The sequence below is a fragment of the Pseudorasbora parva genome, chromosome 22 (assembly GCF_024679245.1).
Source record: "Pseudorasbora parva isolate DD20220531a chromosome 22, ASM2467924v1, whole genome shotgun sequence".
Lineage (NCBI taxonomy): Eukaryota > Metazoa > Chordata > Actinopteri > Cypriniformes > Gobionidae > Pseudorasbora > Pseudorasbora parva.
In genome coordinates, this window is record NC_090193.1 from 845,115 (window position 1) to 870,000 (window position 24,886).

The following is a 24,886-nucleotide window of genomic DNA, read 5'->3' on the forward strand; positions in this document are numbered from 1 at the left end:
GAGTCTCTTGAAGCATCCAAAATACATTTGGGTCCAAAAATAACAAAAACTACGACTTTATTCAGCATTGGCTTCTCTTCCGCGTTTGTGTTCAATCCTCAAATAAAGATTCAAACGGTTATGAATCAGCGAATTGATTCATGATTCGGATCGCCAATGACTCGTGATTTCAGCAGTTTGACACGCAATCCGAATCAAGAATCGATTCGCTGATTCATAACCGTTTGAATCTTTATTTGAGGATTGAACACAAACCCGGAAGAGAAGCCAATGCTGAATTAATAGATATATTTCATGAGGGGGGAGGGGCCTGCGTCCCAAATCTTAGGCCGACTGATCTCAGAGACGTCTGAGGCAGCGTAACGGTTTAAAGGCACAATATGGAAGATTTTTAGGATTGAAATATCCAAAAGCCACTAGAACTGTTATATATTGTGTTGACTCCCAAATGTGAAGCTGTGTCCCAATTCGCCAACTTATACTACATCCTAAAAGTATTGTGAAGAAAAAGTACAAACTTTTGAGTGTGTAGCAGAAGAGCAAGCTTCAGGACTACGTCGTCATCTTTAACGGACTCTGTCGCTTAGTTACGAGCATCCCATAACCGTTTAAACTTGCGTTACTTATTTGAAAATGTAACTCAGATATTGTGTTGTAAATGTTAAAATGCGTTACTTTACACAGTTACTTTAGATTAAAAGTAATCTGATTACGTAACTACACTGATGGTAACACTATCGCCGCTTTAATATCTGATGTGTTATTGTGTAGTAACCATGGCAACACTATCGCCGCTTTAATATCTGATGTGTTATTGTATAGTAACCATTGCAACACTATCGCCGCTTTAATATCTGATGTGTTATTGTGTAGTAACCATTGCAACACTATCGCCGCTTTAATATCTGATGTGTTATTGTGTAGTAACCATGGCAACACTATCGCCGCTTTAATATCTGATGTGTTATTGTGTAGTAACCATGGCAACACTATTGCCGCTTTAATATCTGATGTGTTATTGTGTAGTAACCATGGCAACACTATCGCCGCTTTAATATCTGATGTGTTATTGTGTAGTAACCATGGCAACACTATCGCCGCTTTAATATCTGATGTGTTATTGTATAGTAACCATTGCAACACTATCGCCACTTTAATATCTGATGTGTTATTGTATAGTAACCATTGCAACACTATCGCCGCTTTAATATCTGATGTGTTATTGTGTAGTAACCATGGCAACACTATCGCCGCTTTAATATCTGATGTGTTATTGTGTAGTAACCATGGCAACACTATCGCCGCTTTAATATCTGATGTGTTATTGTGTAGTAACCATTGCAACACTATCGCCGCTTTAATATCTGATGTGTTATTGTATAGTAACCATTGCAACACTATCGCCACTTTAATATCTGATGTGTTATTGTATAGTAACCATTGCAACACTATCGCCACTTTAATATCTGATGTGTTATTGTGTAGTAACCACGGCAACACTATCGCCGCTTTAATATCTGATGTGTTATTGTGTAGTAACCATGGAAACACTATCGCCGCTTTAATATCTGATGTGTTATTGTGTAGTAACCATGGCAACACTATCGCCACTTAATATCTGATGTGTTACTGTGTAGTAACCATGGCAACACTATCGCCACTTTAATATCTGATGTGTTATTGTGTAGTAACCATGGCAACACTATTGCCACTTTAATATCTGATGTGTTATTGTGTAGTAACCATGGCAACACTATCGCCACTTTGATATCTGATGTGTTATTGTGTAGTAACCATGGCAACACTATTGCCGCTTTAATATCTGATGTGTTATTGTGTAGTAACCACGGCAACACTATCGCCGCTTTAATATCTGATGTGTTATTGTGTAGTAACCATGGAAACACTATCGCCGCTTTAATATCTGATGTGTTTATTAGACACTGTTTGGATCATTGATGGACAGAAACTAATGATCGTTCTCCAGCTCTACACAGTTAGTCTTAATGTTTAAATCTGCTGTTGTTGATTTACCGCTCAGAGTGCCGTGTTTTACCGCCTAATATGATCTCGCTCACTGCAGTGTGAACAAGCGGCTCATAGTAGCATTATAACATCACTTTAACACACTCACATGTGCGTGATATGATTAAACGGCACTGTTACACACACACACACACACGAGCAGAAGAAGGGGAAGCGCTCGCGGCAGAATTAAAGCTCCGCCCACTCAAGAGTCAAGCCACGCCTCTGTGTCGACTAAGAGACGGAAAATTACATACTGTGCCTTTAATGATCAACAGAGCGAGCTTTGGTGAGAACAAATCTTTAATTAGAGTTAGAGCTGGTCAAAAACGTACACACACACAAACTGACCAGGAATCCTGGAAAGCTCAGGATTGTGGGATATCAAAGGACACATCTATGCAGCCTTCAGAAATCGATCAGATGAAGAGATCTCAGGAAGGGAAGCTAAAGCTGGATTCAGATGGGCCGTGATGCCTTCCTCCGAAGGCAGCGTTCATCAGTTTGAGTGTTTGGGGGTTTGGGGGCGGGGCTATCAAGATAGGGGTGTGGTCTTTAGGGTAAGGGGCGGGGCATGTTTGTTTCTCAGAAATGGCTCACTGGACATTTAATGTTCTCCTGGAACTGTTCGTTCATGATCATTTCTGTTTATTTAAAGGGATAGTTCTCCCATAAATAAGAGTGTGATGTTTATCTGCAGGGCATCGGGGTGTAGGTGTGTTTGTTTCTTCAGGAGAACACAAAAGAGGATTTTTAACTCAACCGTTGCCATTGTCAATGGGGTGTATTTCTCTGAGGAATATTGTGAGGTGTTGGTTAACTGCAGATGGCGGCGTTTGAGGAGTTCAGGAACACTGACACTGATAGAGAAGAGCTGGAGCGCCACACACTGGAGACCGATGGACAAAAGCACCACAGCTCCTCTTTAAAGACGCCGTATATAAAGTGTGATCGGCCTTAAATCGGTTCTGCTCGGACGTTCCATGTTTTTATAGCTATTTTTTTAGTTGGATTTCAAGACACTTGTTAATAATGCATTACTTAGTGTTTGTATTTTGGCCCTATTAAAACATTTATTGTGTTAAAAAATGTTTGTTATTGCATTAATCCAGCTAGCGGGACAAAAGTTACATTCTATATCAATAAATTAAAGGTGCAGTGTGTGAGTTTTAGCGGCTGTTCATCTAGTGGTGAGGTTGTGAATTGCACCCGCTCACCCCTCCCTTTCAGAGCACATGGAGAAGCTACGGTGGCTGACACAGGACAAAGTGGTCGCCTGAGACAGCAGAGAGTAGCAAGTGCTCTATAGTGAAGTTTGTCCCTTTAGGCCCACTGTAGAAACATGGCGGCGGCTTCACTTTAAGTGACCCACGGTGTGTGTTGATAGAAACGGCTCATTATAAGGTATTAAACACATATTACGCTCTTTATACTCCACTGAAAACAGTTATGTTGTATTTCATTCAACAGATCCTCATAAATACTACACACTGCACCTTTAATATATTAAAAAAACTGTTTCCGAATCATTTTAATGTGAGGAAATATCTTACTGCTGAGTTACTTTAAATGTGCCTCTCAGGTCTTCCAGGAAAAGCCGCCCTAATGAGCATCACACGCGTTGAGTTAGCGACTGCTACTGCTAATGCGTTCATGTTATAGAGCCTCAACAGCACGCCGGTTAAATGTAAAATCTCTGGATAATAAACACGACACGAGACCTGCGTTGCTAATGAAACCTGTGAATGTGTGCATTACACTGAAATCACTGCAGCAGAATAAAGACAGAGTTTGTAGAAAAGCAGTTTACTTCTGCACAGAGGCAAAGTCAACACGGTATACAAAATATTTACAGTTTTTTGTACTTTTGTCCTTTTACATGGTGAACAAAATTTTTCTGAAGTCATTTGTGAAATAAAGCACTAGTTTACAGTTACAGTGTGACAACGACAGATGATAAATGATGTGAACGGTACATCACACTGAGCAGCTCAAGCAGAACTTCAGCAGATGTGGTCATAATGATCCGCTCCGTTCCCCACGGATCCGCTATAATCCCAGTAATGTTTTGGCCTCTTCGCTCTGTGCCATCAGACTCTCACTGGCGTATTTCTGCAGCAGCTCCATCTTCTTCCGTCGGACCAGCGCTTCCTCGATCTGATCCACAGGAACATGATCAGTTATGATTCAGGATTAAAGGAACAGTTTACATCAACACAGAGTTCACACAGTCATGAGCGTTTCCATCCCACGCGTTCAAGCGAACAGAACCATCACGACCGGGACAACTGGCTCGAAATATCAGTGATAAACTGGGCTGCTCTTTTCTCTCCATCATATATGAGTGTCAGGCAAAACACACACACACACACACACACACACACACACACACACACACACAATAAATGAGCGTCAGGTGAAACACACACACACACACACACAATAAATGAGCGTCAGGCGAAACACACGCACGCACACACACACACACACACACACACACACACACACACACACACACACACACACACACACACACAATAAATGAACGTCAGGCGAAACACACGCACGCACACACACACACACAATGAATGAGTGTCAGGCAAAACACAGAAACACACACACACACACACACCATACATGAGTGTCAGGCAAAACCCACACACACCATACATGAGTGTCAGGCAAAGCACACACACACACACCATAGATGAGTGTCAATGCAAAACACACACACCATACATGAGTGTCAGGCAAAACACACACACACACACACCATGCATGAGTGTCAGGCAAAACACACACACACACACACACACACACACACACACACACACACACACACACACACACAATAAATGAGCGTCAGGTGAAACACACACACACACACACACAATAAATGAGCGTCAGGCGAAACACACGCACGCACACACACACACACACACACACACACACACACACACACACACACACACACACACACACACACACAATAAATTAGTGTCAGGCAGAACACACACACACACACACACACACTATAAATGAGTGTCAGGCAGAACACACACACACACACACACACACACAATAAATGAGTGTCAGGCGAAACATACACACAAACACACACACACACACACTCTGACCTCAGACTTTGACTGTGGCGTTTCGGAGCCACTACACAAACCTGAGACGCTGCGATACAGCTCCATAAACTATTAATGAACTTTAGTCACTTACATTTTAGATGCAATATTGACTGTTTTTGTTCTGTTTCAGCAGCGAAAATAGATCACAGCAGAACCATAACGCATCTCACAGCAACAGTGTGTGTGTGTGTGTGTGTGTGTGTGTGTGTGTGTGTGTGTGTGTGTGTGTGTGTGTGTGTGTGTGTGTGTGTGTGTCTGAACGATTCAGTGTTTGAATGAATCGTTGAATCAAAGAGTCAATGACCTGTTCATAAACGACTGCCTCATTCTTGAATGAATCATCCGTTTGAATGAATCGACTCAAATGACTCGCTCATTATGTCTCACCTGCTGCCACCTACTGGTGGTTTAGATTCACGTTTAAACATTATTTCTGACATTTCTTATTTGTTTATTTAAAAATATAAATCTCCAAACCTCCTTCTGCGAGGGCACAGGAACATGAGCGAAGAACGACTGCGCTCCATCCTCGCCCTCCATCTGCTCTCCCGCCTCATCATCAGACTGCTGGAAAACAGAAGATGGCGTGAGTGAGCGGATGAGTGTACGGATGGATGGATGGATGGATGGATGGATGAGGCTCACCTCTTCATCTCTGACAGCGTAGATGAACTCCTCCTCCTCTTCTTCCGCATCCTTCACCACTCCTCCAGCCGCTAATCGAGCCTCTTTCTCTGCTCTCCATTTCTCAACCGCCTCCGCTATGACTGGAACACACACACACACACACACACACACACACACACACACACGGATTAAGGCCCGATCACACACAACACGCGAGGAGCACCGCACTGCCTTTTTTGGTTGATGTTTTTTAATTTAGAAAAGACCATTTTTTTTATATTTCTAGGCAACCCTCGAATCTATGGAGGACCAGGAGTGCCACCTAAAAATAAAGTGAAGAATCAGTTCATCCATTTAAAGGGTTAGTTCACCTAGAGTCATCCGAATCATGAATCGATTCGCTGATTCATAACCGTTTGAATCTTTATCTGAGGATTGAACACAAACGCGGAAGAGAAGCCAATGCTGAATAAAGTCGTAGTTTTTGTTCGAATCATGAATCGATTCGCTGATTCATAACCGTTTGAATCTTTATCTGAGGATTGAACACAAACGCGGAAGAGAAGCCAATGCTGAATAAAGTCGTAGTTTTTGTTATTTTTGGACCCAAATGTATTTCTGATGCTTCAAGAGACTCTAATTAACCCACTGATGTCTCATATGGACTACTGTGATGATGTTTTTATTCCCTTTCTGGACATGGACAGTATAGTGTGCATACACTTGCATACGCTCTCGGACTAAATATAAAATATCTTAAACTGTGTGTGAAGATGAGCGGAGGACTGACGGGTGTGGAGCGACATTAGGGAGAGGAGTTAATGACAGACATTTCATTTCTGGCTGAACTAACGCTTTAATAATTCAAACATTGACAAACTAATAGACATATTTAAAGTTGTTTATTTAATTCATGTTTTTAAATACGAATCAGCCTTCCTGTCAGTCAAATCAATGTAACGTCAACACAACGGAAGCCCCCCCCCCTCCATTCATTCGATTGGACAACAGAAAATAAACGCGATGATGTCAGATGCTTCTCAGAGTTGATTTTTTTTTTTTAAATCATGCGCTGCGAGCGCTCCTTCAAAAACGCGAGGCACCCAGGGCACATATTGATGTTTTCTGCAAATACTGATGTCTGGTGTAAAAAGGGGCAGCAAAGCTTGTACTGCTTACGGAAACTGAGGTCATTTAAAGTGGATAAACACTGATGGGTATGTTTTATAGATCTTATATTGAGTTGTTTTTATCCTTTTCATTGTTGTGCTGGTCCAACTCTCTGAATGTTAAAAATAATAACCGTATTGAGAGGATGGTAAATCAGGGGAAGCGGACGACTGTGGCTCCGTTAAACCATAGACAGGCTTCGGGTAAAGCCCAGAACATTTAGGGTGCGTTCACACTTGTAGTTCGGTTAGTTCGGTTCGTTTGGTCCGGACCAAAAAACAAAACATTTTGTCCTGGTCCGCTCAGCGTTCACACGAGCATTTTTAACAGCGACCCTAAAGTTACCGAACCAAAGGCACAGGGAGACGCTCACAACCTGATTGGTCGGCTTATATGACGTATGAGCTCGCTTACCGAACATTCAGAACAATGCTGTGTGCGGATTACACGCGCGGGCATTTTATGCGTGTACATATGGCATTATTTTTTACCAGAGAACTCATGAAGAGCTCATGAAATGTTCAAAACATTCAGAACAACGCTGTGTGCTGATTAAACGCGATCATTTTATGCGTGTACATGTGGCATTATTTTTTTTTACCAGAGAACTCATGAAGAGCTCATGAAATGTTCAAAACAGCAGCAGGATTTCCTCCGTTGTGCAGAACAGAGACGGCCGTTCTGTCGTCTGTACCTGCTAATAATGGGCAACACAGGTCCTCTGATGAGAAGAGCCAGGTCTGCTTTTTGTGTGTTTTTTCTAGCATTTTCGAAACATGCTCGTCAGACCAAATGACTAAGCACTTCCTCGTTGCTCCACGTTTGCCCTCTAACGTTAAAGTTACTCATTTTGGATACACCGATCTTTCCGCGTCGTCAAATCAGCTGCATTATGCGTCGCATCTTGTGACATTATACGTCCTGTTTTTGGTCCGTTTACATGTCTTTGGTCCGTGTTGCGTTCATATATCAATCGAACCGCACCAGAGTTCGTTTGGAAGCGGATCGAGACCCATCATCTTTTTAGCGGTCTCGGTCCGCTTGTTTGGTGCGCACCAGGGTTCGGATGGCAGCGTTCACATATGTTCAAATGAACCGCACTAACCGAGCAATCGCACCAGGGTTCACTTTAATCGAACCAAACATGACAAGTGTGAACGCACCCTTAGTTAGATGATTCTCATCCTTTATATTCTGAGTTTCCTCTTCTCCCTTCTGGTAGCCGGTAGAGAACTCCGCTTAGCAAAACACATTCACTAGTCCCCTCGGTCAGGCCTGCCACGATAACACTGCTGGACCATAAATTAGCCCAGAGATGATTGAGATGAACGATAATATAGTCGTTCTGAGACCATTTTCATCTAAAATAATGATAATGGCATAATAATGGAAAAGGTACACCTTTTCAAAGATCAATAAACTTTTATTTCTAAAGACACTGAAAGCGGAAAACATGTTAAATACCCACAATAAATGATCAAAACAACCAAACACCATAAAAGCGATGGACTCTGGTTCTGTGCGGTTGTTTTGTTCGTTAACACTCCAGAAATGTACTTCAGCATATGATATATATCTTAATTATCCTTAATTTAGGATACGGTATTAAATTAAATGTTATATCATGTAATCACGCACACACTGAACCTGACCCTCTCTGAGGACAGCGAGGTGAGATTCTGAGACAGCGAGAGAGAAGACATCGATGAAGCTTTTCATTTATTTGGCACCAAAAGGAGAATGTGTATCGCTATCTCTACAGGAACGCATGAGCCTTTAGCACACAGAGACTGAACTGAAGAATAACTTGCTTTTATCAAACGGCTGACTTCAGTGTAGCTTTAAGCCTCGTTTATACTCGACGCATCCGCACGAGCGCGGCAAAAAGTGACGTCAACGTGGAGCGAGACCCCATTTCGCTTGGCGCTGTGCACGTCAAATTTTGTAACTTTGCGTGCGTCTCCACAACTGAAGAGCCACGAGTTCCAGTCGAATCTCTCCGAGCACGACGTCTCATCGCAGTCTGCACGTCGAGTATAAACCCTTTTACAGTCTATGGTTTAAACTCCTCCCCAAACAGACGAGGCACGCGGGCAGTCAGCGAGAGAGAGACGAGGAAAACAAAAACATGAAAATGGAAATTATCGCGGCCGGAAAAATTAGAGCTCATTTTTTTTATCGTGCTATTAACTGATTTTTTGACTATCGCGACAGGCCTACTGTAAAGTTGTTTAGTGTAAATGTATTTAGTGTGGGTTTTTTTCTCCTATTTTCGAGTATATGTGTGAGACACTGTTTTTATGTGTATGCTTGTTTTCTGCACCCAAATTGCCTTCGGGAAATGAATTAAGACTGAACTGAACTAAGCAATGTGCAGACTGCTCTCTGCCAACCGAAATCCATTCAATGACAAGGCATAACGCTGCAAAAAACGCGTTCTGTGTGATCGGCCCTACCTCAACCCTGTTTAACCGTCCGTACTTCAGGCCTCGGTCATGTGACTTCAGGTCAGGTGTGTGTTATCACAGACCTCTCTCCGCATGTCAAGCATCAGTTAAACAGGCACAAATGGGAAACACATGTCAGGAAATGCCATCAGCACACAATACCACATCTGTCCAGAGCGAACACACACATAATGCAGCGCTTCACGCGAGTGTGTGCGGCCTCAATCAAGCGCATCTCGTGTGGAGGCACGAGGAGCACACACACACACACACACACACACAGATTTAAGCCAAGCGAGTGACGCCGCTGATTGAGGATCAACTCTGCAGTTCCACAGATGTGCTATTATTTACTATAAACTGGCATAATATCAATATTAAAAAAGCAACTTTACTCAATCTATGGACCTCCCAACACACATTAAGATGCAGTAACTCACTGCAGGTCATTTAAGGGGTCCTGTAATGCCCCTTTTTACAAGATGTAGAATAACTCTCTGAAGTCCCCCATGTCTGTGTGTTTGTGTGTGGTTTCAGCTCAAAATAACCCCAGATAGTCATTGATAGCATGTTAAAACTGTCACTTTTTGAGGGTAAGCAAAAAAACGCTATTTTGTGTATGTACCTTTAAATGCAAATTAGCTGCTGCTCCCCGCCCCCTTTCAGGAAGAGGGCGGAGCTCAAGAGCTCATGTTAGCAGCTCTGATCACCACACACACACACACACAAAGAGAGAACATGTCAGAAACTGTTCAGCCTTTTATGATCAAACAGGAGTCAGACAATGATGGAGGACGTTTCTGAATTTATGCGTTAATGATCTTCAGTCATTGATTAGCATATTGTCATGATAATCTATAAACCGCTGGTGTGGGAACAGATGAGCAGAGAATATCTGCTGATGAAGAGATCAGGGATACTTTAGTTTAATTACGGTTATAACTTATGTTGTCGTCTCGCTTTATGACGTGCTATTGCATTTGTGTCTGGACTGTCTCAATATATATCATATGTGTCCATTCCCCTGTTGATTAGAGAATTAAAAACATGAAACATTAATTTAATGTACATTTAGAACTGATAAAAATGTGATAAAATTGCAATTAATCGCAAATTAACTCATGATAATATGCGATTAATCACGATTTAATATTTAAATCAATTGACAGCATTAGTTTTTATGGATGCGAAAACGCAAAAAATCGAACCTGTTCCAATTTTTTTTTGACAGGTGAAAGTTTCGGAGGCAGTGTGCACGCGTGATTGAGATGACAAAAAAATGTTGCATGCGTATTACTGACAGACTGGGACGAGAGGTCTAGAATCCAACCGTATTCTCGGTGTGTGTTTGTGTTAGTCGGGGCTCGCCTCACCTTGTTTCTCATATTCCTGCTCCAAAGGCACCAAAACGCCGTCGTCTTCATCTCTGTACCCATAATACTCGGCGTCGATGTCCTTCATCAGCTCAGCGCGGGTTTTTCTGGGCGGCGGCACAGCTGCAGAGAACAGGCAGAGGTCACATGATCAGGGTACAGCGGTGCGGTTCTGGATCAGTTATCATGATTACGGTACAGCGGTGCGGTTCTGGATCAGTTATCATGATTACAGTACAGCGGTGCGGTTCTGGATCAGTGATCATGATTACGGTACAGCGGTGCGGTTCTGGATCAGTGATCATGATTACGGTACAGCGGTGCGGTTCCGGATCAGTGATCATGATTACGGTACAGCGGTGCGGTTCTGGATCAGTTATCATGATTACGGTACAGCGGTGCGGTTCTGGATCAGTGATCATGATTACGGTACAGCGGTGCGGTTCTGGATCAGTGATCATGATTACGGTACAGCGGTGCGGTTCTGGATCAGTTATCATGATTACGGTACAGTGGTGTGGTTCTGGATCAGTGATCATGATTACGGTAAAACGGGTTGCGGTTCCGGATCAGTGATCATGATTACGGTACAGCGGTGCGGTTCCGGATCAGTGATCATAATTACGGCACAGCTGTGCGGTTCTGGATCAGTTATCATGATTACGGTACAGCAGTGCGGTTCTGGATCAGTGATCATGATTACGGTACAGTGGTGCGGTTCCGGATCAGTGATCATGATTACGGTACAGCGGTGCGGTTCTGGATCAGTTATCACGATTACGGTACAGCGGTGCGGTTCTGGATCAGTGATCACGATTACGGTACAGTGGTGCGGTTCCGGATCAGTGATCATGATTACGGTACAGCGGTGCGGTTCCGGATCAGTGATCATGATTACGGTACAGCGGTGCGGTTCCGGATCAGTGATCATGATTACGGTACAGCGGTGCGGTTCCGGATCAGTGATCATGATTACGGTACAGCGGTGCGGTTCCGGATCAGTGATCATGATTACGGTACAGCGGTGCGGTTCCGGATCAGTGATCATGATTACGGTACAGTGGTGCGGTTCCGGATCAGTGATCATGATTACGGTACAGCGGTGCGGTTCTGGATCAGTGATCATGATTACGGTACAGTGGTGCGGTTCCGGATCAGTGATCATGATTACGGTACAGCGGTGCGGTTCCGGATCAGTGATCATGATTACGGTACAGCGGTGCGGTTCCGGATCAGTGATCATGATTACGGTACAGCGGTGCGGTTCCGGATCAGTGATCATGATTACGGTACAGCGGTGCGGTTCCGGATCAGTGATCATGATTACGGTACAGCGGTGCGGTTCCGGATCAGTGATCATAATTACGGCACAGCTGTGCGGTTCTGGATCAGTTATCATGATTACGGTACAGCTGTGCAGTTCTGGATCAGTTATCATGATTACGGTATAGCAGTGCGGTTCCGGATCAGTTATCATGTGACTGGACTCACGCTCCGTCTCGAACAGCTCTCGGACTCCAGGTAAGTCTTTAGCGGCGCCGAAATACTTGTATCCTCTGTTTCCTGGAACCTCTTTACCCTCGTGGTCCAACATCCTCGGCCCCACTCTCTATTAAACACACACACACACACACACCATAAATGAGTGTCAGGCGAAACACACACAAACACTTCTCGCGTTTCTAGAGGGATACACACACACACACACACAACATTTCTGGAGGAATACACACTCTCTCCCTGAACGTGCACGCGTGCACACACACAGACACACACACACACAACCAGGGGTTCTCAAACCTTTTGAGACCAGTGGCCCTTGCAGTGGAGAAGCTCAAAACTATTTAACTCTTAAATCCCACTGGAATGAACTGCATTGTAATCGTTTTTCAGCCTAATTCAGACCAAGCCTGCAGTCTCCCTCTCATTTACTGAAGCTTTCGCGCCTCCATCGCCCCCCGGTGGCCGGTCCCAGTATAGCCGCCCCTCTGTGATTTCTAATGGATGCGAGGCAAACTAAATAATAAAATTACACTTAAAAAATTTTTCCCCAAAGTTAGTTTATGTCACTGAAGGCAGTTATCATCACGATGATTTCATTTCAGGTGTTCGTTTTAAAAATAAGTTTAGTTTTAGTTAGTTATCTGACGCTTTAAAAACGGGTGTGTGACGTCATGATTGACAGCTGAGACTGACGGCTTCTCTGAGTGAAGTCACTGAGGCACTAATGGACTTTTTTCGAAATTTTTGGGAGCAGATTAGAGCTTTAGCTTTAATTTCTACATTTCCATAACTGTTTATTTCACACCAACATAATTAATTGTTCTGCATCTGCGAGAGTGTGGACGGGCTTTAGATATCGCAGCTGTACTTCCTGCTCTACTTCCTGCGCTCTACTGCGCAACTCTGGTCCCGAAATCGCTACTGCGCAGACTCGGTCCCAAGATGTCCGCGCCGTGCACCCCCGCCTGAAAGCTTCAAATATGGCAAGCGGAAACGGATGATGTCGAGTCGTATATATTTTTTTACGGTCTATAATTCAGACCCGTCTTACAGAACGCCTCTCCACATGCTCAGCTCATCACAGCCAACGCTCAGAAGAAGGATTTCTGCTGGAGCCATTAAACACACATTCAGTCTCATGTTGAGAGATAATGACATCATTACGTTTTGTTGAAAGTCTTTCTTTAAAGTAATTTTTGTTTTGTATACATTGCATCTTAACTTTAATCAATGTTTCATCAGCCAATTGCCGCAAAGCTCATAATATGACTCGTTTGTTTTAAAAAACATAATTCAATATATAAATACTTTTAAATAGGCCAGTGAATGTAAATGCAGCTCTGGACATGACGCTCGAGTGAAGGCTCATACGTCTGTACTCGTGCAGGCTTATCAAAGAGAATTAAAGTTTATATAAAACTATAAAAAAGGACTTCTCTCACAATTCGGACATTAAAGTCACGATTACCTTTTTTGTATTCAGTGGCAGAAACGGCTTTCATTACAAATGACATCGGCTAGCTACTAAATAACAAACAATATTAATTAAAAATAACGCACATGGAAATTACCTCAATCAAGTGAAAATGGATATCAGCAGTATGGATTATGCTCTTTTATGAAATGTCATTTTATAGGCTACCGCTGTATACACATCTGGAATTGATGCGCTCAGGTGGGAGCAGAGGTAAGAACAGAAACAATATTAAACCTAGCCTCTTAACTTTAATTTTACAACTATTTTACTGTACATAATCACAGATGGACTGTTCCCCATGCACTTGGATAAATACCAAAAATAATAAATAAAATGAATGAAAACTGCAGGCGAAGATGGTGTTTTAAGAGCATATTAGGGGCGGCGGTTCACAAAACCCATGGTTCGCTTCCTTATCATGGTTTCCGGTTCTGTGCGGTTCTTCTTTTTTTTAATTTGTTAACACTCCAGAAAGACTTCAGCATATGATATATATCTTAATTATCCTTAATTTAGGATACGGTATTAAATTAAATGTTATATCATGTAATCACGCACACACTGAACCTGACCCTCTCTGAGGACAGCGAGGTGAGATTCTGAGACAGCGAGAGAGAGAAGACATCGAGGATGCTTTTCATTTATTTGGCACCAAAAGGAGAATGTGTATCGCTATCTCTACAGGAACTCATGAGCCTTTAGCACAGACAGACTGAACTGAAGAATAACTTGCTTTTATCAAACGGCCGACTTCAGTGTAGCTTTAAGTCTGCGCGTCGAGTACAAACACCCATAGATTTACAGAATAAAGGTAGATAGATATATTTTATATATCTATGCAAACTCCTCCCCAAACGGACGAGAGTCAGCGAGAGAGACGAGGAAAACAAACAAGCATGCAAATGGAAATTATCGCAGCCGGAAAAATTATCGCACGGTTAATTGATTTATTGACTATTGCACCAGGCCTATCAGAACCCAACGATGTAACAAAAGGTTTTTTTCTCACGTGTTAAACATGGAGAGAAAGCGGGAGAAGATAATGTGGTTCGCCTTTCTGTGTGCATATTTAAACGGGCTATATAGTACAATTTATAACTTATGAATAGTTAGGGATGGGTACCGAAAACCGGTATTAAACGGGCCCCGGGGCTGAATTTTGAAAGACCGTTGTATCGATAAGCTCTGACGTTATCGGTTCTGCTGTCGGTACTTTTGAAAATACACGAGAGAGAGAGAGAGAGAGAGAGAGAGAGAGAGAGAGAGAGAGAGAGAGAGAGAGAGAGAGAGAGAGAGAGAGAGAGCTCCGCAAACGGAGGACAGAACCAAACATTCAAACATAGCCTGGTTACACTTTAGATCTGTGATAGTCTGCTTTTATTTTAGATTTTGTCTTCCAAAGATTATAATAATAATATTTATGTCTAGCCCAACTTGATTCCCTTTGCAGCAGTAGCCAAGCTGTCATTTCTCCATAAAACTAAAACGTAATGACAGAATCAGCAGTTCAGCACGATCAGAGATTGTTGTAAAATACAGTCTAGCCACTGTTGGTAAATTGTGGGACGCGTTTAATAATAAAAAGAGCGATTAAATGCACAAAAATGTGCGCAAGAGATTGTTCCCAAGTCGACGCGCGCGCTCTGAAACAGCCGTAACGAGACGAGCAAATTACACTTTCGGTTTCACACTCGCGTCTAAACGATCAAATGTACACAAACATCTGTGTCAAAATGACTGGCTTGGAGAGTCTCTTAAACACTACACAGTTTGTGTCTAAAATGGACGTAGTTATTATGGATATAGTCAAGAGAAAATATAGTCCATCTGCCTGTCGCCTATAGATCTGCACGTCTGTCTTAAAGAGGCAGCGGTGTAAATAAACATGCTGACGAATTACTGCGAATAAACAACCAAATGCAAAGAGAAAATCACTCACAGCTCTTGCATGAATAACTTCAGCTTTAATAAGCATTAATTTGGCTATTTATGATGAACAGTGTTATTTTACATTTGATTAGTAGAATTCTTCCTGAAATGAAAGCACTGCATGTGTAGGCTGTGTATTTTTGTTAATTGTGTGTGTGTGTGTATATATATATATATATAATCTCAAAAAGTACCGATAAGAATACCGTTAAAGTACCGGACCGATAAGCAGTATCGGTAAGAGTAGTAATACCGTTAAAACCTTAACGATACCCATCCCTATGAATAGTGATCAACCGATACATCGGTTTCCTGATATTTTCCCTGATTATTAAGCATTTCCCCATAATCGGGTATCGGTTTTGTAATATCGGATTCACCGATAAATGGCGCCAACTTGTGGACATTTTGAGAATAATTTAAAACTCCTCAACCCTTGTATGGTGTTCGGGTCTGTTGGACCCGTTTTCATTTTTTATCGAAAGAAAAATGATACGAATAATTATTTTTTCAAACTGAGACTCCTTGGCTCATTTTCTGTAAGGAACATGTATCAGAACACGTTTTCAATCACCACACACTGTACACCCCCCCTACACATTTATATTACACACAGGATGTTCGGGTCCACTGGCTAATAAAAGTGTGGGAATTGTAGGTCCTGTGTACGTTTACTCTGTCCTCCTCCTGTCAGGGCTGATGTTAGTGTGTGTGTGTTCTTGTATATGGTTTATGAGGACACAAATGTGTATAATGACATGGATATTACAACGTTAACATGGTATATGACGACATCTGTGTCCTCACACTAAAACATACTAAATGGTGTTTTTTGAAATTCAAAAAATGACAAAAGTTTTCTGTGATGGGCAGGTTTAGGGGTAGGGTTAGTGTAGGGGGATAGATTATACAGTTTGTACATTAGAAAAACCCGTATGCCTATGGAGAGTAACTATACACCACATATCCAAGTGTGTGTGTGTGGGGGGGGGGGGGGGGTTGCGTGCGTGTGTGTGTGTGTGTGTTATGGTTGTGTGTGTGTGTGAGAGAGAGAGAGAGAGAGAGAGAGAGATTGTGTGTGAGTGTGAGAAAGTAGCTACAAGAGTGAGTTGTGTCTACCCCTGCCGTTCCCACACGAGGTAGCAATTCTTAAATGTGATCTAACAAAGGTAAAGAGAAAATATTAACGATCTATGCTGTTTATATTGCTTGTAATTGGAATGAAGTAAACATCAGTTGAGTATTTTAACATAACATTTTAGTTTGAGTTGAATTAAAAACTAAAAAATGCAGCGGGTCCACCAGACCCACGAACACTGGCTGAGTCACAAAAATATGAACACCACACAAGGGTTAAACTGTATTAAAGGTGGGATAGGTAGGAATGATCTAAAACACTTTTGTCCAAATTTATATGTCAATACATAATTAAAATGTAAGTTCTCTGAAAAGGAGAGTAAAAAAACCGAGTGACTCTAGACTGTTCAATCTGTAATAAACACCACTCATTATTTTCATTCGGGACGAAACAAATGATTGGCTTGGGCGACTGTCACTCTCTCTCGCTACCATGGCGACCACCGCTATCGCTACAGGATTCGCCCACACATGCGCGGCCCCGAGGAAGAGCAAAAGCATTCAAAATGCACGGTGCCGGGTTTAGCAGTCAGCGAAGGCAACCAATGCTTAACAAAGGAAGACAGTAGCCTACATGTAAAGGCAATGCACAAGAAGTCTGTGGATAAACAAAGACATCAAACGCGAGTAAATATGGGCGTGGCTTTCACACGATGGTGAGAACTGAGGGACCTAAAGGGCTGAAAAACGCCTCATTGCTGCTGTATTTCTGCTGGACAGGTCATCTTTCATTTTGATTATAAATGTTTTCGGTTTTCATGAAGCGTGTATCACTAGCACATGAAGCTGCCTAATATAGCTAACATAACATTACTGAGCATAAAGTTACAATATTATACACTTAGCCTTTAGTAGAGATGATAAATACTCAATATGCTTAGCTCATGTTGATCGCGGTCGTGTTGAATTGCACAAAATGTAACTTTAGATAACAAAATGCATGTGTAAGCTAGTACACCGCATCCAGGAACTGTTTAGAGCTAAGTTAGCTTTAGCTACTGCTAATCAACAATGCTTTCATCATGGAGACTCTTACATGAATCTACACGACCTTCATCTTCATCACAGTATAACTGATGTTATTGGGAAAACATGATGCTACCTGTTTTCTTTGCCTAATAAATATAACTAGCTCATTACCAAATCAAACACAAATATATTTTAAGCTTTACCAGTATCGGTGTTCTAGCTTGATAGTGAGGCATAAAGACATCTTATCTGTTTATATTCATCCTGATGAAGTGAGATGTTTTATCACATGTGATTCTGACATGATGTCACTACATGCTCTCCGCTCGTCTTGGGTCAATAATGCGTCTTCCAGCTGATTGGTCGGTGAGGCGCGTTCATGTGTTTTGGGGGCGTGGCTTTGGAAAGAGCCCAGAAGGGAGAAGGTGGAGTGAGTGGAAATAATGAGCTGTCTTTAAAACAGTCCTGAGAGGTCTACAGACCCTCAGTTTTTATACTTTCTTTTTCAGAGTACTTACATTTTAATTATGTATTGATATATAAAGAACGCTTAAACAAATTTGGAAAAAACGTTTTTTAACCAATTCCTACCTATCCTACCTTTAACATCTGCTATTTAACATTATATAATAAACATCTAAATAATTACAGCTCTGTGAAAATAATAATTAGGCCTAGGGCTGGGCGATATGACGAAATATATCGTCTGGACGATAGAAAATGTCTATCGTTTTATTTTAGGCTCTATCGCTTACGCCACGATAAGGCGTTTACAGCAGAATTTTACGTCAAGATGCACCTCACGCCACGGCATGCCCATGCACACTGCAATACATAAACAAACATGGAGGAAGACGGTAGTAGACGCGGTTCAGACCAGGGTAATAATTATGCCAGAGTGGTGCATAAGCACGCAAAACAAACTTCAGACACAGACGCTGCAACGGGCTTTTACGCGTGGCACACCATAGCCATATACTGAAATATTTTAATGGCAGGTGTAGGGATGGCGAAAACTAAACATTCTCTTGACCGACCACCGAGCCTCATAGCCGGTTGAAACCGGTAAACCGATTAGTTTAAAATATGCTGCGTTATTTGAAATAACAGCCGCGAGCCGCGCTCCCTCTCTCTCTGTGTCTCTCTGTCTCTCTCTCACTCACACACACACACACACACACACACACACACACACACACACACACACACACACACACACACTCACTCACTCGCCTCCCTTCCACTCACGTCACTTTTTTAAATCCCCCACAGCGCGAAACACGAGTCCCGCAAACGCGCCGCCGTGGAGCTTGTTTGTAATCTGAGGACAAATCGGCTCATTAGTTTTGAAATGGTTTGGGTACAAGGTGATCGCGTTGAAAATAAAGGCATTTGTCTAGCGTTATGAGCTCATTTGAAACATTGCCGCGGCTCATTAAAGAAAATGACAGCTCCGAAGAGACCCGCTTTAGTTCGAGGTAGTGCTAACAATAATAAAGAAAGACGATCAACATCAACGATCATGTGTTACCACTGAAATGAAGATGTAATATATTTCCAAATGTAAGCCCATCTTAAGCGAAATGCACGCTTCATACTGTCGTCTGCCCTGGCTCTAACCTCGAGTGTTTAGCCTGTTTACTTTTTGCAAACCTTGTGAGCGCGTGCCAAATGTTTTTATTGGTTTATTAAGTAGCCTACACACAGGCGAGTTATGAAAAAACGAGTGCGAGGGATTTGTTCACTTCACACAAAAATATTTTGGAATGAGATGGCTAATTGTAGTAGCGTTTAGTCCACTGTCTATAATAGCCTAATTTAGAGATCACTTTTTTTTTTTTACTGACAACTTTGATCGGTTAACGTTGATACGGTCAACCATCGGTCAAACGGTCATCGGTTAACATTCCTAGGCAGGTGTTAACTTTACCAACGGTCTTGCTTGAATAAAAGGTTCTAAATGAAAAAAAAGTGTAGTCCATACTACCTTTATTTGTTTTTTTATATCATTTCAAACTGCATTTCCACATTGCAATTTTGTATAGACTATTCATAAACTGAATTAACAGAAAAATTGCTATATCGTTATGTATATCGTTATCGGGATATCAATTGAGCTATATCGGGATATTACATTTTGGCCATATCGCCCAGCCCTAATTAGGCCTATATCTCCGCAAGACGTGTAAACGCAGAGATGAAAACATCACTCTGTCATCAGGATTTCATAATTAGACCGACACAATCATTATTAATAATTCTGATAGCGAGCCAGATGAGACGGACTCTATAATAGCGATGATGTATTTGCGGTTTTGTTTATTTTTCTGACAATTTTTGCATATTGCAGAGAACATTCTCTCTTTACTATATTAATCAACAAACCTTTTAAAACTATATAGTTTAAAACTAATGCTTATAGTTATGGGGAGTTGATCAACTCAACTCTCATGTATTTATTATGTTCTCCATTTGAAAGCATTAGACATTGGCATCTATTTTTCCTGTTGTTAGAATGTTATAAATAAAAATATGCAACAGCATTAATGTTAAAAAGACTTTGCACTGTATTAAAAAAGCGCTCTTTCAGACTATTGATGTAAATGTCTTTTGTTCTGTGTCTAAGGGAGTGAAACTGCAACAACTAGTGTTTAAAAAGCTCCATTCAGTGCTGTTGCCATAATCATAAAACAACAGAAATAACACAATGAACACATATCGGTTCTATATATCGGTTATCGGCACATAAACATGCAAATAATCGGTATCTGTTATAAAAAATATTAATTAATGGTCTTATATGGCCTGTATAAATATATTATAACACCACGTAGAGCTATGCTAGCTAAATATTGTGTAGGCTAAACGAGTGATTGAACGACCCTATCAGAGAGGAGCGATTTGCTGCTTTAGCTACGCGTGTCTATCGTTGACACTTCGTGAAAAACTGCCTTTATATCAAAGCTGCCGGCCCAATTTATGAGCAGCTCATCAAGGATTTTCCCGATGGCCGCTCCCTGTCTGACTGGATTAAATGATTTTGCAGACTCACTTTGAGAACCACTGCACTAACGCTTCTGGAGGATTTATGCCGCCTTCACGTGCTATCGGAATTAACGTAAATATGAGTTTCCGAGGTAAAGATTGCACATGAACGCCCTCTGGTGTCGTGTTTACCGCTGGGATGTTCAGGAATAATTTTGATACCCAAGTTCCCGAAATTGGCGTGGCATAACCGTTCAAAATGGCGGATGGGAGACGGATTTCTGCTGTGGCAGCTGTTTTATTCCACAACAATTTAACTGTCTTGTCATTAAAGTAGTACATATTTACATAAATCAATAATCATTTGAAGCATATTGTGTATTCTAAACACATCAAAAATCGCATCTAGTTGACCATCATTCCAGAATCTAGATAGTGTGGTAAAGTAGCTACACAATAGGCTCTATGGCTGAAACTATTGCCGTTTTATTCTTTGAGCAGCCTCATCTCGTCTACACTATTTTATTGTGAATATATTGTATATTGTGAATCGCCTTTATTGTGAATGTGATCATAAACGATATGCTTTCGTGTTGTGCTGCGATTGTGATTATGATTTTCTGGGACCGGGAAATGACTGAAATAGTTATAGTGTTAAAATAAGATTTTCCCAAGATGCACAAAAGTTTGAAGCTGGCGTCCTCCATTCTTTCCGACAACAAGCTCGAAATAATCCCGACTTCTGAAGCGGGAAACTTCCGATAGCACGTGAATAAAGGCCGCATTATTTCCGAACTTCCCAGCGGTAAACACGACATCAGAGCGCGTTCATGTGCGATGTGTGCCCCTCGGAAACTCGTATTCACTATAACTCCGATAGCACGTGAAGGCGGCATTAGACCAGCATCTGAGACGCTGCGCCGCCATTGGTCCACTGGTCAGTCCAGTCCTCCAATCACAGGACCCGAGCAGCATTACCCTCTCACCCGATAGTCTGGTCCTCCGAGCTCCTTGATGCGCACTTCCCAGTGTCCTTTCTCTCGCAGCAGCTTATTGATCTCATCGTTCAGATCGCGGATCTTAAACTCGCCCAATCCAGCTGAGGGAGACACACAGAGCTCAGCCAATGAAGAACAACAACACTGTCACATGACCTGCGCATCGCTGTGTCACATGACCTCACCGTTCTGAATCTGGGCCACCTTCTTGGATATCTCACTGATGATCTAGAGAATGGAGGATAAGAGAAGACTCAGTGAGCTCATTGAATACAGTGTGTGTGTGTGTGTGTGTTTCACCTGACACTCATTTGTTGTGTGTGTGTGTGTGTGTGTGTGTGTGTGTGTGTGTGTGTGTTCTGACCTGTCTCCTCCACTTCTCAGCTTTGGGTAACTCATTGCACTCTGAAGCAAGGAAAGGTCTTCTCTCCTGTGAATGTGTCACATGATCAGGTGAACGGAAGCCTTATCGCCGAACTCAAGAACTCATTGCATGAGGATTGAGATGTGTGTGTGTGTGTGTGTGTGTGTGTGTGTGTGTGTGTGTGTACAGATGACCCACCTTCACCTTCCCCTCCTCGAGCTGCGCCTGACGAAACCTGGCCAGAGCCGTCCTGCAAACAACACACACCGTCACACACACACACACACACACCCACACAGTGTATATATTTAATATATATATAGCATGTTTAAACAATGAAAGGGTGTTGTGACAGATATATAATATTAAAGGTATTTCTTCACATTAGGCACATAAAACACAGATGTATTGATTTTCACTCATATGGTGAATGTTTCTCTTAATGAAGTGGTAAAGAAAAGTATTAATATGAATAAGATTAATATGATTAAGTTACTCACATGGCCTTTTCTGCGTTTCGAGCCTAGAAACAAAACAGCAGCAGTTCATAAACAGTTAGATCGCTCACATGTTCATAATATAATCATATACAGATATATCAGATATCATGTGTTGATTGATTTGAACATCATATCGTGTCGGTGATAATAACACTAGAGGAATATCATTAATGTCTGTTTTTAAAACTTCGCGTCAGCGCTGAAGGATAAAGTTCCCCGCGTTTACAGGAGATGTTCGGGTTCATAAAGAACGTTGTTATCCATTATAATACTTATGAGCATTAAAAATATTTTAGATATAATAAGGATATTTATTTTACCATGTTTGTGGTTCAGATGTTCAATCCTGCGTGAACTCAACGGTGAGCGCGCACGTCGCCTGGATATGACGTGAAGCTGCACTGGACAACTTCCGGCGCGGCCAGCAATCACAGATCAAACCGATCAAACCGTATCCGTATCACGTTGTTTTGTTACGGTCTATGGATCAAACCACCTGGGTTTATTTATTAAATTGGCTTTAAAAAAAGTACCTACTACTTACGCGTTTTATTTTTTATTATTACGAGACTACATTTCTTGTTGCTGCTCCTCCTGGAATTAGCATAACGTTACAGACTATAGACCTTCAGATCCTACTTACGGTTTTCCTAAAAATGCTGATCAAAACTCGGAAAAATCCCAGGCTTTCATTGTCGGAATGTTCAAATGAGCAAAGACTGTTCAAACTCTAAGATTCAAACTAACTGACTAATTCAAACTCTAACTGACAAAATTCAAACTAACTGACTAATTCAAACTCTAACTGACAAAATTCAAACTAACTGACTAATTCAAACTCTAACTGACAAAATTCAAACTAACTGACTAATTCAAACTCTAAATGACAAAATTCAAACTAACTGACTAATTCAAACTCTAAATGACAAAATTTAAACTGACTGTTTCAGACTGAAAAAATTAATATTTTGACTGTTGGAGCAGCTCATTAGCTGCCATTTTATCTATCTGAAGCCAACTTTGTCTACAAACTTTTTTAATATATTTGCTAACTAGTAACTATTACTCCTGTGAACAAACATGAGTTCATAAGTAAACGTGAAACATGTTTTGAAAGGTGTTTTCACACGTAGGCAATTTTTCCTTGTTGTACAAGGATATTTTTTATTTATTTTTTATCATGTTGATAAGAATGTAAAGCACAAATATTTTCTAATAAATGTATTTATTTTACTAGCTAATTTTTTTTTATATACATAAGTGCACATTTTGTCTCTAATGCCCCTATTTAATATATCTTGTAAAAAATCTGAAGTACTACTTAGATACAATATCAACTTCCAGCAATGTTAAAGCCTTAAAATCCATAACATTGTGTACATTTTATAATATTCATTCTTTCCTATAATATACAGGTGCCTCTTGAGACATCTCTATTTTATATAATGTAAATTTATATCAACCATGGCCCTTTATGCATTTTGTTTAGCATTTTTTGTTCTTTTTATGATTGATGTTGTTGTCAAAGTGTTGTTTACATTCTTATATCTCTGATAACTCCGATAATAAAAAAGAAGAAAAGAAAGTTTTGAAAGGTGTGTGTGCCATCTAGCGGTGAGAGACACAACTGCACTTTATTGACAGTTTTCATTCAGATCAGAAGCATCTGGAATCGAGATTTATAATGATGTAAAAGTCAAAATTATGTGACATAATGAATCGTGTATGAGCTAAATAAAATCTAAATTGTGGCATACCAAGTAATAATTTTTATGTACTAATCATAATTATGAAATTGAAATTGACCTATATCACTGGACATAAACGGCATTTTAATTTTAATTTATGCTCCTTATTCAAGGATGTTCATTCTGCATACTCTAACACAATTATGTCAGACTTTTTTAATGAAATCAACAGAATAAACCTTTCATAACTTTTCTGCAGAATTCTACAATCAAGTTCCCATAAATCCCCAAACATTTTATTTGCATATTGATATAAAAAACAACGCAGCCCTTGATTACACAGCCCTCCTAGTGTGTGTTGCTCATTAAAGTGATTGAGAATCCCACAGCCAGTCAGCATGAGGAGGAAGATGCACTCGTCTTCTCTTCACTATAGAGTGCCGTACCCGAGTGAAGCGCTTCAGGAACAAGAACAAATGCAGGGCGGGGCTTGATTGTGTCTGAGGGGAATTGATTGGATCTTTGAGTGACAGGTGGCCCCGCCCTCATCATCA

The 24,886-nt window shown here is 41.2% G+C and overlaps 1 protein-coding gene across 2 annotated transcripts; it reads right to left on the bottom strand.

The window, feature by feature from the left end:
- Window positions 1-3,815: 3,815 nt before the first annotated feature.
- isy1 (ISY1 splicing factor homolog) lies at window positions 3,816-23,091 on the bottom strand. 2 transcript variants are annotated; one of them, XM_067431765.1, is made up of 11 exons: window positions 22,965-23,091; window positions 22,645-22,667; window positions 22,343-22,394; window positions 22,145-22,210; window positions 21,966-22,008; window positions 21,769-21,881; window positions 12,274-12,391; window positions 10,783-10,905; window positions 5,811-5,932; window positions 5,643-5,729; window positions 3,816-4,182 (listed from the first exon to the last, which is right to left on the bottom strand). In XM_067431765.1, exons 1-11 carry the CDS (start codon window positions 22,965-22,967, stop codon window positions 4,075-4,077), a joined length of 858 nt encoding a protein of 285 aa, XP_067287866.1. In that variant the 5' UTR covers window positions 22,968-23,091; the 3' UTR covers window positions 3,816-4,074. The 2 variants fall into 2 exon arrangements, with proteins under 2 accessions (XP_067287866.1, XP_067287865.1); XM_067431764.1 differs by having other exon boundaries at window positions 5,643-5,732; window positions 22,965-23,090.
- Between the last annotated feature and the right edge of the window lie 1,795 nt (window positions 23,092-24,886).